The 18,291-nt window shown below is 35.4% G+C and overlaps 1 protein-coding gene across 1 annotated transcript in view; it reads right to left on the bottom strand.

Moving 5' to 3' along the window:
* The window catches only part of LOC129944419 (mannosyl-oligosaccharide alpha-1,2-mannosidase IA), a 317,254-nt gene extending 299,338 nt beyond the window's left edge, over nucleotides 1–17,916 (bottom strand). The window contains exon 1 of the mRNA XM_056053837.1: nucleotides 16,842–17,916. Within this exon, the coding sequence (XP_055909812.1) occupies nucleotides 16,842–17,483 (642 nt within the window). The 5' untranslated portion in view covers nucleotides 17,484–17,916. The remainder of the gene's footprint in view (nucleotides 1–16,841) is intronic.
* Nucleotides 17,917–18,291: the final 375 nt, after the last annotated feature.

Consider the following 18,291-nt stretch of genomic DNA (forward strand, 5'->3'; position numbering starts at 1 on the left):
ACGTAAAACTTTGACACTTAGAGACATTCAGAAAGAGTAAATTTCTATTACACTACAATGCTAATTCGTCAAAATCCTCTTGTAATAATAGACAATCATTAACAGATTTAATGGTTTTAAACATTTTAACATCATTAGCATACAATATATAATTAGAAAATTTAAAAGTATCAGGAACATCATTTATAAAAAGTATAAAAAACAAGGGTCCAATATGACTCCCCTGTGGAACTCCTGATGTTACTTTGATAGCTTTAGATTTGAATTTATCTATTTTGACCAATTGGGCTTATCCATTTTATCCATTATCCAAAGAAAGTTTATGAACAAGAATTTCATGATTTACCCTATCAAAGGCCTTAGCAAAATCTGTGAAAACTATGTTTGTCTGAAAACCTTTATCAAAACCTTTTACTACGGAATTACATAAAACAGTGAGATTAAAATTTGTTGATCTGCCTGACACGAAACAGAGCTGAGATTCAACAATTACAATTTTGGTAAAAAAATAAAGTTTATCACAAACAATCTTTTCAAATATTTTTGGAATTACAGATAGATTACAAATTGGTCTATAGTTACATACTTTTCGTCTCGATCCTGCTTTGAATATTGGAGAGATGAAAGATCTATGAATTGATAAGTTGGCAGGGAAATAATAAAAATAAAGCAAAGGGGTATCGCGAGAGATGTTGCACATTTTTTGATGATCTTAGAAGAAATACCAGCACTTTTATTTTCATTAATACCTCTTAAAGCTTCAGATGCTTAAATTGATGCTACCGACATCGACAACATTAGGTGGTGAAAACTGTAGAGATACATTAGGTGATGTAAGAGAATATACCGACTCAAAATAATCAGCAAAAAGATTGCATATGGTTGACAAATCACTGGAAGTGCTGCCGCAAAACTCCATGCAATTTGGTAATCCAGTTGATTTTTTCTTTGTGTTAATAAATTTCCAAAAATGTATACAGTCAACCTTGATTTGTGATTCAGCATTTAAGATAAAGTTGTTACATAAAAACTTATTAAGCACATTAAACTCTTTTTGTAAGGTTAAATACTTATGAAGATTAACCAAAATAGTTTTATCCTTTAGATAATTCTTAAAGGCTTAAACCAAGGAAGGTTGGAGATTTTTTTTAACAATTTTTCTTAAAATATAACTATCAGAGGCTTGTTAAATCTTTATCCTAAAAGATAGTCTCCCAATCAATGGAACCAAGAAATATATTCATTGCATCGAATTTTCCGCGTTTAAAATCATAGAACTCAATAATGTCATGAGAGTTTGAGATATATGCCCATAAATTAAAAATTTCACTCGTTAAGTGACTATCATTCAGCTGAATTATAGTTTGCTGAATTATTTTTGTGGGACGACTATCTATTACCGCAGCACGAATTTCCTTCTGATTTTTTTGTACAGTTAGGTAGGGGTCTCAATAGAACATGTTTTAAATATTAAGACGAGGAAATTCGTGCTGTGCTAATGGAAAGTTGAGCTATTTTTTTTTGCAGCAAATTATAAAAAAAAAAAGAAAAAAAGAGTTTCTTTATTTTAAAAACTGGGTCAAAACAACGCCGAAATTTGCCGCGTTCTGTTTGACGAATCAGAAAGTGGTGCGTTTTGTAGCTTCCTGCCCGACCGTGTTGTATTTCACCAGGCCTTTAGGATTTGTATATTTTGGCGTTTGACCAAAACTGTCAATTATTAACAAATTTTGCTCAAATGCTGTTCCACATAACACACATTTTTGTAGTTTTGGGCAGGAAAGAGTTCGAACGAGAAAGTTAAATAATTTCCTCTCCTGACAAATTCTGCCCAAAAAAATTTCTTTTGGTAGAAGTCTTAAGGTGTGTCTTTATTATCTATCTATCGTTGACATTTGACAATAATACTTTTACTAATCATCGACCTGTCAATGTTGGTTTATTCAGTTAACTCAACATTAGGTCTGTTCGCAACTTTGGCCAAAACTGCCAATTGTTAACAAATTTTGCTCAAATGCTGTTCCACACTACCAAATGTTTGTAGTTTTGGGCAGAAGAGAGCTCGCACGAGAGAGTAAATAATTTCCTCTCCTGACAAATTTTGCGCAAAAAATTTCTTTTGGTAGACATTTTTGGTCTGTCAATTGTCGTGTTGCGGTACGTAAATTGACTGTTATAAGCATCGTCCTTTCGGTTGGCTTCGTCGCATTGGTTAAATGGAACACAATTTTTGCCAATAAACACACTTTTTTTGGCAGTTTTCCACCTCTAAGATAATTTCACCAACAATTTCTGCCCAAAAATCTTGGGAATAAATCTTTTTTTCATCATGGTAATGAGCGAACCCAAACGAGCAACTCTAAGAGCATTAACTCTAACATTCGGTTGTAGTTCTAGCCCTAGTAGATAAGTTTAGTCCCAAAAATCAGTACGTAAACTGTTTGTTCGAGGTGTGTACAATATCGCTGCCGTTAAGGCATTCGTAGCCTTATATCAAAATCAGTCAATTTCAATGCATTCTCAAAAATTGGGCATCGCTTAAACCACATTATGGCGTATTTAGTCTCACACTCATACAAGATCAAGCGCTGATTCAAGAATTGTAGCCGGTGGACCATTTGAAGTGACGACGTACTTTTTCCGATTGAGCAAGTTTGCAAGTTCTTATTGGAAAACACCATAATGACATTCTATTATAGACTTAACCAAGCTTAAGGTAATATAAAAATGAAACGAACAGTTTTCCAAAGTCATCGTTAAAAGTTAAAACAAAAACCATAATGGATTCTGGTTGCTTAAGCAAATGTTAAATTTCAACTGTCACAATTCAATTGTTTTAATACAAACTTTATTGAGTTATTCAAAATGTATTACGAAACTCAACTTAAAAATCATTTAAAGCACTTTATTTATTTAAAAAATAGAAAAATTTAATGAACGAAACAAGCTCAAAAGGCTACTTAGTAGTGTTCGTCCTATAAATTGCGATAGAAAGACCAATGTCTACTTTTTTAACACGTTCCGGAAAATTAAGATATTGGAGTGACCCAGTTTTTATAAACACAAGGATCATTTTGTCATACATATAACTTCTTTCTCTTACAAAACTTATTACAGACACATTTCCACCTAAAATTGAGTAGAAATGAGTTTCAAATCTGACATTTGTGATGAATGTTCGAGCCATTTAAATAGCACTTAAGACTCAAATAAAAGAGAGCTTAAGCTCTCTTAAGGGAAAGAACCAATACGCAGCCTTATATATGTCACTAACCATAAAAGACGTTCTGCTCAGTTCCGTCGAATTTCGCTAAATTTCGCGCAATTACGCAAGAGCCATTTAAATGTTTCGAGCTTAAGCAAATGTCAAATTTGAAACGCATTTCGTTTGACATTTGCTTAAGTTACTTGAATCCATTATGGTAACTTTTTGTTTTGACGATAACTTCTGATAACTTTTCGTTCGATTTTGACATTAGCTTACTTTCGGTCAAGTCTATTATAGTTGGGGCTTTAATTTGGCGACAGTTAACGAAACTTAACGAAACCTTAGGTTCTTTATTTAAATCATTATTCAGTTTAATTTTAATTTAATTAAATTCGTTACATCAGTAGAATGGCAGTTTCTACCGACAAGACATTAAAACATTATGGGAAATAGAAGGGACGTAGATTCGGTTAGACTTTTTGCGTTCCAAATTTTTTGGTTATCAAAGAAAAAGCAACATCGGCTTTTCAGACTTCCAAATAGCCATGAAATCACGACACTGGTGCCAATAATTGCTATAGCAAGAATTTGCAAACTTACGTATTGGCAGAAAGTGGAAATGCTTTACTTTTTTTGGACAGCATTTTAAAATCGATTAAGTAACAAGTCAAACCAACACTGTACCAACCTCACCACTTATCTAAAAACTTAAGGGGTTTGCCCACCCTTAAGATCGAAAAATAGGCTTTTAAGGAATTTTTTTTTCAGAAATGTTACAAACTAAATCGACGTTCCAGTATCGGGATTTGGATTTGTTGAAAGTGTCATCATTGTTTCTTTGGCAGTTTCCTTGAAACTGGCTAACATAGTTGGGCTAGGCCTCTGAGGTTCGCGCTACGTCTAGTGACACGAAAATTACTATGAACTAATAAGCTGGATGCAAGCTGTATGAACGAAGAAAAAGAAAGAAAAGGGATAGTTTCGAACGTTCGAAAATTGCAAATGTTCGGTGTTCCACATAAACAAAAAATTTTACTAAAGCGATCACAATTACCCAGTAATCCAGAAAATTCTAATATTATCTAACCTAATCCACACAAGCTTTACCTTTTTTTACAACATTCAAATCTAGAAAATCAATCAAACAAAACATGATTAGGAACCTTTTGTGCAAATTTGAAATATAATTAAAATTTTAATAAAACATTAGTAATAATTTATCATGTCATTTTCCACGAATTATTTCCAAAAAAAATGTTAAAAAATAAAGCTCATTGACGTGTACTTCGTATCTGTTTAATTTAACAAACAAATAAGAATTGTTTTTAATTTGTTTTATCTTTCTGTCGATAGTGTGATAAGGATAATAATTAATTAACCAGAAATGTCTTAAAATTTCTTTTAGGCGATGATGAAATGAAATGTTTTATCGATACCTCCTCCAAAAATTTCTTTTTAGCAAATTAAATAGAAAAAACCAGTCTCAAAAGAATAAAAAAAGTTCTGACTAGTTGCATGTTGAACTTTATAAATAATATATTAAAAAAACTAGATTTGTTTTATATACCTTCTAAGTCAATAAAATTTAGTGAATACAATTAACATAATTATATTAACACGAAATCATTTTCTTCTCTGAAAGAACTTATTCCTTGTCTAACATCTATAAGTCAGCCATAGAATTTTAATACGCTTACAGATTTTTGCGTTGACGCGATTCACAATTCAGAGCACAAAATAATATACATATGTATGTATATTTTGTTTTAATTTGAATAAAGAATTTTTACACATTTTTTTATTTGCTTAATATTTGCGAATTTTAAAATTCTATCAAAAGGTAAGATTTTTTTTTTTTGATATTTCAAAACGATGTGTTTGAATTCAAAAATGGGATTTGTCGCTTTGGCTCATGAATTTATATTAAAATTAATAAAGAAAAGAAAAATCTTGGCTGCTTAAATAGCTACTCATATATAGATAAGTATAGTGAGATAAATAGGTAGGTATTTAGAGGTACTCATTTACAAGACATTTATTTTAGAATCAATGAGTACGAAATTGGTATGTTAAAAATTTGTAGTACATTTGTTTAAAATTATTTCTTTACTTTACACCTTAAAATATATTAGTCCACTGGCATCAATATTATCCCTTTATTGTATTAAAGAGCTGCGGGCAAAGCCGCTTCGTAAGCCTTTTCCAACTGTAATACTCTACAGGTCTCTTTCCGAGAAGATGCAAAATAGCATGTTTCTGGCCTGTTCCTAAAAATGGTGAATTCTCCTTCCCTCTAACTATCGTCCAATGGCAGCTCATACATCCTTGAAGTCAGGTTTATCTAACCGAACAGTGGAACTTTTAGGTCAGGTTCATCTAACCTAACAATGGAACCTTAAAAAAAAAGTAAGATTTTTGCAATCGACATTGCAAAAACATTTGATAGAGTTTGGCGCCAAGCTTTCGAAAGTGCTTATTGAGGAATCTCTTCTTCGTTGAATTATAAACTACCTTTCAAACCGTTCAATACAAGTTTTGAGTGTGAAATTCATAAAATAAATGCTGCTGTTCTCCACGGCTCCGTTTTGTCTCCGACTCTCTTTCTTATATTGCTAAAGGATTCTTGTCTGCCACTTCAAATCCATTTAACTGTGTGGCTGATTCGAGTACCCTCAGCTTTCCATATTCGTTTCTTGATTCACATTCCTTCGGATGTGGACTTCAATGACAGCGAATGATAAGCTCAATAAATTTCGATCTCGACAGCTTTATCCATCCAATAGGAAATTATTAACCTTGTAGAATTAAATGCTTCAAAAACTCAATTCTGTCTCCTGTCATTAAAGCGTTCCCACCCCGATACCTTTATCCATGAGTGGCTCTACGAAACTAGTCAACGTTCAGTACACGGTATGTGCATTAAAAATCATTTCTTATGGAATGATCACATATTCGACATTTTTAAAAATTCTGCTAGGTCATTTGGCAGTAATTTATTGCCTTCATTCGTCCAAAATTTAAATATAACTTGCATATTTTGGAATGTGCCCCTAAAACAAGTTTAGACGATAGAACTATAACCGAAACTTTTACATTGCATTTTCCAACTCAAACAATTCAGCGGAATGCCCATCAGTTTAACCTTGAGCTTGATTTCGGAGACAAGTATCAACGTCGAGAATGTGAAATGCTTTACCCAACTCTGCTTTCCTCTCCCATTTTAGAATTCAAAACTTTAAGACCAATGTGCACCGTTATCTCTACTTTATTCTTAACATCATAAAGGTATTTATAACCCCTTGAGTGCCTGTAAATTATAAAAACAATGAGTTCAATTGCTATTTATTCTTGTTAAATCACTTGGCAAATTTAGTAATCTTATCTATTTAAGCCTTGCTGATAGTTAATCCTGAGCCATTGCCTACAAAAGTGATCAAAAGAGATATAAGCCCCCTATATTCTTACTTACTTACTTACTTACTAAAGGTGGCGCTACAGTCCGGGGCGGAACTGGGTCTCAACCAACATGCGTCTCCAGCCAGCTCGGTCCCTAGCTAGCTGTCTCCAATTTCTCACGCCAAGTTGGTTGAGGTCCTCTCCCACCTGGGTGCGCCACCTGAGTCGCAGGCTTCCTCTACTGCGCCGTCCCTCGGGATTGGATTCGAAGACCTTCCGGGCTGGAGCGTTGATGTCCATCCGCTCTACATGACCTAGGCATCTAAGCCGTTGGACTTTAATTCTGCTAACTAGGTCAGTGTCGCTGTACAGCCCGTACAGTTCGTCGTTATACCTTTTCCTCCATTCTCCATCTATGATTACGGGACCTAAAATTATCCAAAGAATTTTTCTCTCGAAGCATCCTTAGACGCTCTCATCTTTCTTTAACAGGGTACAGGCCTCAGCGCCATAAATGAGAACCGGGATGATGAGTGTCCTACGGATGGTGATTTTAGATGCTCGAGAGAGGACTTTAGAGGACTTTAGAGGACTTTTAAGAAGCAGCGATTTGCAAGAGTTATCCTTCGTTTGATTTCAGCGCTGGTGTCTTTTTTTGCATTAATAGCGGTACCTTGGTAGACAAAGTCCTTAACTACCTCAAAGTTATAGCTGTCCATGGTGACGTTTTGTCCAAGACGTCGTCGTTCAGTGTCCTTTTTTGATGACAGCATATACTTGGTCTTGCCCTCATTGACCACTAAACCCATCTTCTTCGCTTCCGTCGCAATGCTCAAAAACGCTCCACTGACATCACGCTTTGATCTTCCTATTATGTCAATATCATCTGCGTATCCGAGTAATTGGATGGACCTTTGGAAGATTGTGCCTCTAGTGTTGACGGTTGAGTTTTGCTCAATTCTTTCCAGAACGATGTTGAAGAAGTCGCATGACAGTGCATCGCCTTGTCTAAAACCTTTTTTGACATCAAATGCATGGGTGAGATCTTTTCCAACCTTGATAGAGCAGCGTGCATTCCCATCGTCATTCTGCACAAACGAATAACTTTGACAGGGATGCCAATACTAGACATTGCTCGGTAGAGCTCTTCCCTATAGATGCTGTCATACGCGGCTTTAAAATCGATAAAGAGATGGTGGGTATCGATTTGAAGCTCCTGGGTTTTTTCCAAGATCTGCCGTAGTGTGAATATTTGGTCGATAGTGGACTTTCCTGGTCTGAAGCCACACTGATAAGGACCAATCAGGTTGTTGACGAATGGCTTCAGACGTTCACATAATACGGCAGAGAGGATCTTATATGCAATGTTAAGGAGACTGATGCCTCTGTAGTTGGAGCAGTTTAGACTTTCTTATGTATCGGGCACACTATGCTGAGATTCCACTCATCGGGCATGCTTTCTTCCGACCATATTTTGCAGATGAGTTGGTGCATGCTCCGTACCAAGTCATCGCTTGCTGCTTTGAATAGTTCGGCAGCGATGCCGTCAGACATAGCTATCTTCACTTCGTCAAGGTCGGGTAGGAGGAATTGTTGATCTGCGTCGCCGAGGTTGAGTGGTTCTATCTCCCTTACAGCGGAATTCGGTTCGTCATCGCCGTTATATAATTTGGAGAAGTGATCTTTCCATATTCTCAGCATCGACTGCGGTTCTACTACGATGTTCCCCTGATCGTCTTTACAGGCTTCGGTTCATGGCTGGTACCCTTGGGAGGTTTTTTTTACCTTATGGTAAAATTTACGGACCTCATTCCTGTTGTGACAGCCGTCTATCTCCTCGATCTCGCGCTTCTCATGCTCTCGTTTTTTCTATCTAAGAAGCCGGTGTTCCTTTTTCCTCTTCTGCTCGCAGTGCTTGCGAGCAGCTCTAGTCCTTTTGTGCAGCGCCGTTTTGTATGCCTGTTGTTTTGCTGCATGTGCTTGCCGGAATTCGTGGTCAAACCAGGGGTTTCGCTGTGGTGGCCGTATAAAACCTAGCACTTTAGGGGCTGCATCTCTGATGGCTGCAAGGCAAGGTTGCCACTGGTTTTCAATGCTTAATGCACTCAGCATAGGACTCCTTAAGAGGTTATTAGAGACTCGATCGAAAAAGGACATGGCAGTCTCTTGCGATTGTAGCCGTCTAACGTCGAATTTTCTCACAGTAATTCCTTGTTTTGGCTTGGATCGGGATATCCGTAGACGTAGCTTGGCTTCAACGAGGTAATGGTCCGAGTCAATGTTGGCCTCTCGGAATGTTCGGATATCCTGGATACTGGAAAAGTGTCGTGCGTCGATCGCAATGTGGTCAATCTGGTTGACGGTTGATTGATCAGGAGATTTCCATGTCCCCTTGTGGATATTAAGATGCGTGAACTGCGTACTAGCTACCAGAACGTCTCGCCCCGAACCGAAATCGACCAGCCTGAATCCGTTGTCGGAGGCGGTGTCGTGCAGGCTGTATCTCCCGATTATGCCACCAAAGATGTCTTCTCTTCCTAGCTTGGCATTAAAATCTCCTAAGACAATTTTAATGTCATAAGCCAGGGCACTGCTCATATGTCTTGTCCAAGAGCTCGAAGAATATGTCTTTGGTGTCTTCATCTTTCTCCTATGTTGGGGCATGCGCGCATATTAGGCTTAAGTTGGCGAATTTAGCCTTGATGCGGATTGTCGTAATGCACTTGCTCACACTGTTGAAACTCAGGACTTTTTGCCTGAGTCTAGTTCCAACAACAAATCCACACCCAAATACACGCTGTCTTTATATATCACAGTCTTTTAGTTTGCGTTTGCCCGGTCCATCCCATCGCACTTCTTGGATGGCGGTAATATCTGCCGCTAATTGTTCGGCTGCACGTGGCCCCCGATCACCACTTGGAGATAGAGTAGGGGTTTGTAGACACAGAGTTAAGTCTATCTTTGTTTATAATTTGAACATTATTGTGAAGTGAACTGCTTTTTTCTAAATTTTTCTTTAGTCCAGAACAAAAATTTTCACTTTGATTTCAAGCCAAGAAATCGTGGAACACAATTTTTACGAACAATTTATGGGTTCTTTTTAATAAATTTTAATACACCTAGACTTTTTATACCCTCTCATTCCCGAATAAGTATACTCTTATAAGTGCTCTCTGCCACCGGTCTTTTTATTTGTACATACAATAAATCTGAGTTATCAATAAATTTCCTACAACAAGATTTTTATTGATACCAATCAGTAGAAGGCTCTATATGCCACTTCAATATTTTAAGTAGGTACATATTTGTCATTAGCTTATTTTTCATTCATTTAAACTGTAAGTCTTATCTCGATGAATTTATGGGAGGAGTAAATTATACCAATAACACTATCTACTGATTGTTTGGAGAGGTCACTTAACTTCGTTCATATTTAATGATAAGAACTCTGCCAATATTTATGTATGAAGGTATTTGTCAAGAAATTCCTAATAATAATTCAATTATTGTTTTCTTTAATAACCAAGAGTAAGACTTTTCAACTTAGTTGCAGAAGAACTTTTCTTTCTATTTTAATGAATGAATGAATGAATTTTGTGTTAATCCTTATTTTTCTCTCTTTTGTATTCTTTCAATGAAAGTTTTTCAAATAATTTTATTTTGAAAGCATTCCTCCTCAAATAACTAACCTACGACAAAATTATCATTTCTCACCTATCTACGTTTTTTTATTTTATCTACGACAAACAAACTTAAAATTTGTAGGAGGGTATGTTATGTTTTTAGGTACACGCATGGTATTTGTTTAAAACTGCTGCATGGAACTATAGGTACCCGAAATAATAATTTGTTAGGAAACCGTAAAGTGCGGCTTCTGGAGTTCTTTGTTTAAACAATTGTCACTTGATATTTAAGTGGTGTTTGTCTTATAAAAGAGATTGGTTTTGAAAAATAAAAAAGGCGCGACAATAACTTTAACTCCATAACTTATGCATACATAGATAACAAGCGACAGTTGTTTAAATACATTCCATACCATATATTCCATTTAGATAAATAGTTTAAGTATTTCAAACGATTTATAGGCATACAAATTTGGAGTAGTCAATTTATATGTTTACGAAATAACAAAACTTGTTTACTTCATTCTGCAAGAGGAGGATAATTATGAAATTTATATCGTTATTTGGTAAAAAATTAAATTAGCTTCTAAAATCGAAATCAGATGATTTTAATCTTTGATATATATATTTAAAAATCAAACTCCAGTATTGTTTTTTTTTTAGTATCCTAATTAAGATTAAATTCAATCAAAAAAAGTTTATCTTTAAGTGGAAGAAATAAAAACGACCTTAGTATTGATAAAAAATGAATGGCTAGACCCAATTACAGAATATGTAATTCCAAATTTCTTAAAAAAAAAGTTGAACAAATTTTAAGAAGTTCACACATCATGGTGATTTTTTAAAAGCTACAGGAAAGTTTTGCAAAAAAAAAAGCATACAATTCAGAAAAATTCATGAAATCTTTCATATAATTTAATGTTCGAAGATTATTTCATGCAAATGTTGACCTTGATTGCGCCTCAAATGGGCTATCCACTAAGTCCAATTTTGGCATACTTTTTTTAACATATCGGCCATTATCTCACGAATAAATGCTTCAGTGTTGTCTTCCAATGAGTCAATTGAAGCGGGCTTGTCCGTATAAACATAAGCTTTAACATAGCCCAACAAAAAATTCTAAAGGTGTTAAATCGCAAGATCTAGGCGACCAATTGACCGGTCCCGAAGTGAAATAAAATGTTCACCAAATTTGCTTGTCAATAAGTCTATTGTTTCGCGTGCTGTGTGGCAGGTGACATCGTGCTGTTGAAACCACATTTCATGCAAGTCAAGCTCTTGCATTTGGGCAAAAACAAAGTTGGATATCATCTCACGGTAGCGCTCACCATTCATAGTTACGTTACGATTCGCATCATCTTTGAAGAAGTACGGTCCAATGATGCCACCAGCCCATAAACCGCACTAAACTGTGTCTTTTTCTGGATGCATTGGTAGCTCTTGCAATGCTTCTGGCTGATATTCACTCCAAAATCGACAATTCTGTTTATTTACGTACCCATTCAGCCAAAAATGAGCTTCATCGCTGAACACAATCTTTTGACAAAAAAGCACGCGATCAACTTTCTTAGCAGAGAACGCATTTTGATAATAAAATTCAATAATTTGCAACCGTTGTTCGTTTGTACGACGATTAAATTATAGACCAAACTGAAGATGTTTGGCAGTGAAACAAAACACGAAACATGCGTCAGCTGTTTAGACCAGTGTTGCCAAAAAGATAATATATAAAAAATCACCCTTTATATACCAAAATCAGTCGAAAATGGTGGAAGCTGTGAATATTTTAAGAATCTATTAGAGAGTGATACTTGGAACATTTTACTTGTTATAATATTTTGTATTCAAGCAATATTTTATTTAACATTTTAATTTATATTTAAAAGCGGTTTTTAAGACACTCAAACAGTTTGCACAAACATTTTTACAACAACAAAATACATTCGTTTGCTCAAACAGTTTGTGTAGTGTATGGGCCCTATTATAGCTATCATTGGTTTTCATCATTGAAAACAAACATTGGAATTTTTTTGACAGGTCGTTTATAGCTATCATTAAAAATGTTTTTCATTGAACAAAATTTCCTGATTGAAATCCACCGAAAAATTGAAATCTGTCATGGGAATTGTGTAAAATTGGAACAAAAATCAGTGGAAACATAAAAGATTCAGATGTTCAGGAAAATTATTTTTTAAAGAAAAATCAATGCGCAGTTACACTTTTTTTCTCAAAAAATTCTTTGTGCCATTTCCGATAGATCAGTATATAATTTTCATTTCTAATCTAACGGAAACACCGTAAACAATCGATTCAAACATTTTTTCCGACCGATGTTAATGATAGCTATGTATATCTGGCCCCTTAGACATGAGCTAGGTCATTTGCTCAAATGTTAGTTCATGATTTTAAATCGTTACAATCCATATATAAAAACAAAAATGCGCACGTTTACGATAGTGAAGCACTGGTTCTCAACAATGATTTGAATTCCACTTTTTTTAAATTTAAATCTATTGATGAGCTTCATTCTTCCCATAGTTAGTTCTATGGAAGTCAATATGTATAAAATCAAATGTACGCAGGTGATGTGTTTCGCCTCGGTAATTCAAATGTAAACAAGGTGCATCAATTTCACTATTAATGGGTTTGATGAAAAAAGTCATTATTAACACGCCTTTGATGAAGAGATTGCATTAGAAGAAGCAGAATACGATGTTCATAGGGAGGCAGATCATAAAGATCATCCCAAGGAAGACCCTTTAGGGCATAGGATTCAATACGTTTTCTATGAATTTCGTAATAGGGAGTCTAACCTGCGATCATATTCAAGATGAGGACAAACATGGCAATCATACAAAGAAAGAGAATTATAGGGAACCATGCATTGCTTTATTAACAATAAAATTAATGTGATGGGTAAATTCTAAGTTGCGACAAAAATGAACACCTAAATCTTTAAATGTGTAGACGCGACAGAGTTTTTGCTGTGATATACAATAATCAAATACACTACCGATTCGTTTTTTAGTAAAAGTTATCGTCTTGTAATTTAAAGTTTTGAGTGAAAGGCTATTTTTCGCACACCAAAATGTGAAACTATTAATGTCGGCTTGTAAAAGAATACGATCATGGGTGGACCTTTTTTTCTTCATGTCGTCAGCAAAAACGAGAACTTCACTTGAGCGTAGATATGACGATACATAGTAAACAGACAGAATGAACATAAAATAGCCAAGATGGCTTCCCTGGGTAACACAAGATTGAGCAACAAAAGGTTCAGAATGACAATTTCTAAACTTTAACTCATTGTTGTTTGGTAATCATATTCAATACATTTGTAAGAAAATTGGTTAAAATAGAGATTTTAAAAAGAATAAAAAACAAAGTTTCCAATAGATATTTATAACGTAATTGGAAAACATCATTTTGGGTATTATTCAAATGTTTTGTTTTTATGTAATGATATAAATATTATAGAACTGCAAACATTCAAAAAAAAAAGGCTATGCGATGTATTTGATAAACAACAATTTGTCAATTTACCAAGATTTGTGGTAATATGAAGGTTCCCGGATATTCTTCGTATAAAATTTTGATTTGTTTTTCATAGAAAAATACCAAATTATTATTTACTGGAATTATCGAAGAAGGGATTACCGAGAAAGTTATTCCTTCTAATGGAGAGTGCTGGATATGTACATTGTCTAACATTAGGCAAAAGTGTTCCGTTTTTGGCGAGCTCATCGGATTTGCAACTTCCCGGAATGTCTCTGTGGCCCGGCACCCAAATGAGGTCAATATTAAACTGTTCCGTCATCTCATTCAGAGATGATCGGCTATCGTGGACTATTTGAGAGTTTGTGGAGACAGACGCGAAAGATTTAAGAGCGGCTTGGCTGTCCAAGAAGATTCGTATATCCTTGCAAGATATAACGTTTTCTTTAATCGTCATTACTTCTGTCTGGAATACACTACATTGATTTGTCTATAGGAAGTCTATAGGATAGACTGAGATTCAGTTGTTCCGAATAGATACCACTTCCAACTCCTTAATCGGTCTTTGAACCGTCTGTATAGAAGTGTACCACATCGTCCTCCAGGGGTCTCTCTTCTTCCCAGGAGGATCTTGAAGGGATGGACACATGGAAGCTTTTACCGAATACCATTTTTGGGTGGTATAGTCTAAGCGATCTGGGATAGATCTGAAATTGTCTAGAATAGTAGTATGTGCAGTATTGTTACTGTTCCATTAAGAGGTGGCTCTAAGCCTCACACATAAGTTGGCTGCCACCATTTTGGAGAAAATGTCAAGAGGTGTTATGTTTAAAAGCACTTCCAGTGCTGCGGTTGGCGAAGTGCTCCTGTGATGCACTTTGATGAGCTTATTTAGATTTAGCATCTTGTCCAGTGCGGTCCACCATACGACAACTCCATAAATGAGTATCGGTCTGATTACCGAAGTGCCGAATAGCTAGTGGGTTATTTTTAGGGAGAAGCCCCATTTTGATCCTATGGCCTTTTTACAAGTAAAAAGCGCTACAGTAGTCTTTTTTACTCTTTCATCCGTATTTGCCTTCCAATTTAGTTTTTTGTCTAAAATGAGGCCTAAATATTAAGCTTGGTCGGAAAAGCTTAATGGTATTCCTTTAATCTTGGGTGGGCTAATCTGAGGAATTTTGTGAACATAAACAATTACAATTAAGATGTGTGAGATTGTTACATGACAAATTGTAAATACAAAATTTAATATGGCGTTTAAACAATACTTGGGCACGGCATAGGATATGGGGTAGGTACAGGGTTGATGCAAAAAGAAAAAAAGGTTTAATTGCCCAATTTTTTTTTTCGATACAAATGATTTTTTTTACTTTCCCGAAGGAAGTTTATTTTCCTGAATGGCTGATTCTTTTATGTTCAAAAGTGAAACGAATCGTTCCACTGAGCAGGTTCAGACAACATAAGAGACTTCATTTGCAGCCAACTTCATTCTATGAACGTACATTTTGACCGAGGCAGCTTAGCTAGCTGTTTTTCAAGCCACATACATTTTAAACTTGGAACTTTACTTCACTAACCTATGCCTTCAGTTCATGGTAAAAAAATTATCAAAAACGTTATTGTCTACAAAACACTCCTGAGGCAACCTACAAGTCCTTCACGACTTGCATTTTGTGTTGTTAAGAAATATTTCTTTTCCAATTTTACAAGGATCTCTTTTACACAAAACGTTAAATGGAATTGTGCAGAAAATAAATAAATCATAAAAAAATAAAGTCCAGCTTTCAGTTGAATGAAAAATTATGATTAGCTGTCTTATTGACATATGTGGAATTGACTTGATAGTTAGGGAGATTTTTCTTGACTAACTTTCGAGTCAACTTTCCAATGAAGTTGCCTTAATTGGAAGCGAATTTTTTGGCAGTTGGCCAATCACATACTAACAAACTTGCTTTACTTTCTAGTCTCTTATGTAGTCTGAACTTGCCCACTGATTTGTATTCCAATTTCACACAATTCCAATGTTAGATTAACGTCGAATTAAGAATTTGTTGGTGAATATCAATCAGCAATTTTTTTCAATGACAGACATTTTTAATGACTGCTATAAACGACCTGTCAAAAAATACCAATGTTTGTTTTCAATGATGAAAACCAATAATAAATATAACTGGTTTCTTATAGTGTGCCTAAGTAAGGGATTTGCAAAGGGCACCCCCTACTTCATACATAGGCAGTTTGGAGTGCTGTTTTTTGAAGTAATTGACCGGCCTCTACTGTTGAATTCTTACCTTTATTTTATCTACAGGAATCGTTTTGTCATTAATTGGTACATTTTTTGCGAGAATTACGAATAATCATGCTAAAGTTTTATGACATATTTGATAAGTAACTAAATTTACCTAATTTCTGTTCAAAAAGTTTGTTTATAAACTTGACATAAAATAGGTACTATCGACATCGAACGTTTGTAACATTTTTCGAAATAAGTGATTTCTTATTATTCTACTTCCATTTATTTACATTTTTAATAATTGTTGTATGAGTACTATAAATATAAATTATAATATGTATACAAAACAATCTACCTACTTGCTAATCTTGAGTACTTAAGCACTGTCAAAGAAACCGGCTAATAGCAGTTTATTGTTTCTTTTTTATAACACACTCTGATCAAACACAAATTAGGTAGGTAGGTACTTATGTAGGTACACAATGTATTTGACTTGTACCATCTAATAAAATATTTTTGATTCATAAAAGGTTGAGGCATTTCTATTGACACCTACGTACGTACAAATGTACATACTAAAATAATATGTACTACTGATAAGCAAAATGATGTGGTAGCTCCATTCAAAATAAGTAGGAAGTTTCAAGTTACGTCATTTTTTTTTTTCATTTCACTTAAATACATATTTACTAACTACCGAAGTATTTTAATGATATTTTATTTATTTTTATGACAAAAACTGTTATTAAATTTATTTTTCTGAGGTTAATGCCTCGCATAACTATAAAAGTAATGTAAGTTCATTTTTATATGCTTAAATTCCAATAACTGGTATAATATCTACTCTAGATAACCACTTTCATTAAAAATAAAGTTAACTTACCTCTTTAACTTTCATTCGTTTCTCCTCGACCGAGGGACTTGGATCTGGATGACCATCCATGGGCATTTGTAGTTGTGCAACATCACCAACTGGCAACATGTCTTGTCCATCATCGTTCAAGGAATTTTTAAGAGCAGGCGGTGGCAAGGCACCAACAACTTGATGTTGTTGCTGTTGTTGCATGGCTAGTAATTGTTGTTGTTGCTGCTGCGACTGAAGGTCGTTTTCAATAACCGGTGCCACACCTACATTCTCATTCAAACCAGGATCAGCTCCGACACCGCCACCACCACCGACACTTTCATCACTAGCTTGTCGTAAAATTTCTGGCTTATCCAGAATATCACCGAGTTCCTCTTTGATTTTGGCTTGCAACTTCACCCGATCCCCGAGCACATGGGGATCTAGATCTTTGCCACCATGTCCGTTGTTAGCTAGCGGTGGAGCCGGTATGAAAATCTCAGGACCGGCCTTTTGGAAACTCTTGTACACCTTGAGCACGCGCTCGCCACCAAAGTTATCCGGAAGCAAGAAAATTCCAGCAAAGCACAGAAGGCACAAGGTCGCCAGTACAAGGCCAATTAGACATTTTTCACGCGAATGGAAATTCGGTTTCCGTCCAATTGGACCGATTCGATACATGATTTCAGAAAAACGAACAAGAAAACGACAGGACAGGCAGCAGTGCAAGTTGATGGAAGAGCAAACAAGAATTTAGTTACGTCGTCGTCGTCGTGGGAGAAGTTTTCAACAAATTTTATTTTTATTTCTTCCCTACAGAGTTGGATAACAACCGCGAGAACAGAACCGCAACCGACTGCCAACTGCACAACTTCAAGTTAACTTTTGATTGCGTTGATCGACTTGACGAAGTCTCGACGACCGACGATAGAAAAAAAATACAATTTTCGCATAAACAAATTTCACCAGAAGTAAAATAGAAAAAACAACGCACGATATAAATTAGGGGTGGCAAAAGGCAAAGGCAAAGGCTTTGGCAATGGGAATTTTATTGTTCGAGAGAAAAAGGGGTGTGCGTATGGATTTTTCTTTTAGCTTGGCTGACATCAACACCGCAAGAGACAATCGACAGCACTTTCTTTCAAAATTTCACTTTATTCGCCACAGAAATCACGGAAAACGTCGATTTTAATAACCGCAAGACATTTTTTTACTTCAATTCTTTTCGTAGTGAATTCAGAGATGTAAAGGCAGGCAGTCGAAAATAATGAATCTGCCACAAAGAGAAAGGAGATCCACACCAGCCAGAGTCTTGGATGACAACGAAATACGAATACGGAACGCAAACGAAGGCGACAAGCGACGGGCGACAGGCGAGACGAGAACGAGACGCACAAATCTGGATTTGTTTTATTCTGTGTAATGACTTTTTTTTACTTTTCAATAAAACAAATTTAATTCCAATTCGATTTTAGCTCTTAATTAATTA

This window comes from Eupeodes corollae, chromosome 2 (genome assembly GCF_945859685.1).
Source record: "Eupeodes corollae chromosome 2, idEupCoro1.1, whole genome shotgun sequence".
Lineage (NCBI taxonomy): Eukaryota > Metazoa > Arthropoda > Insecta > Diptera > Syrphidae > Eupeodes > Eupeodes corollae.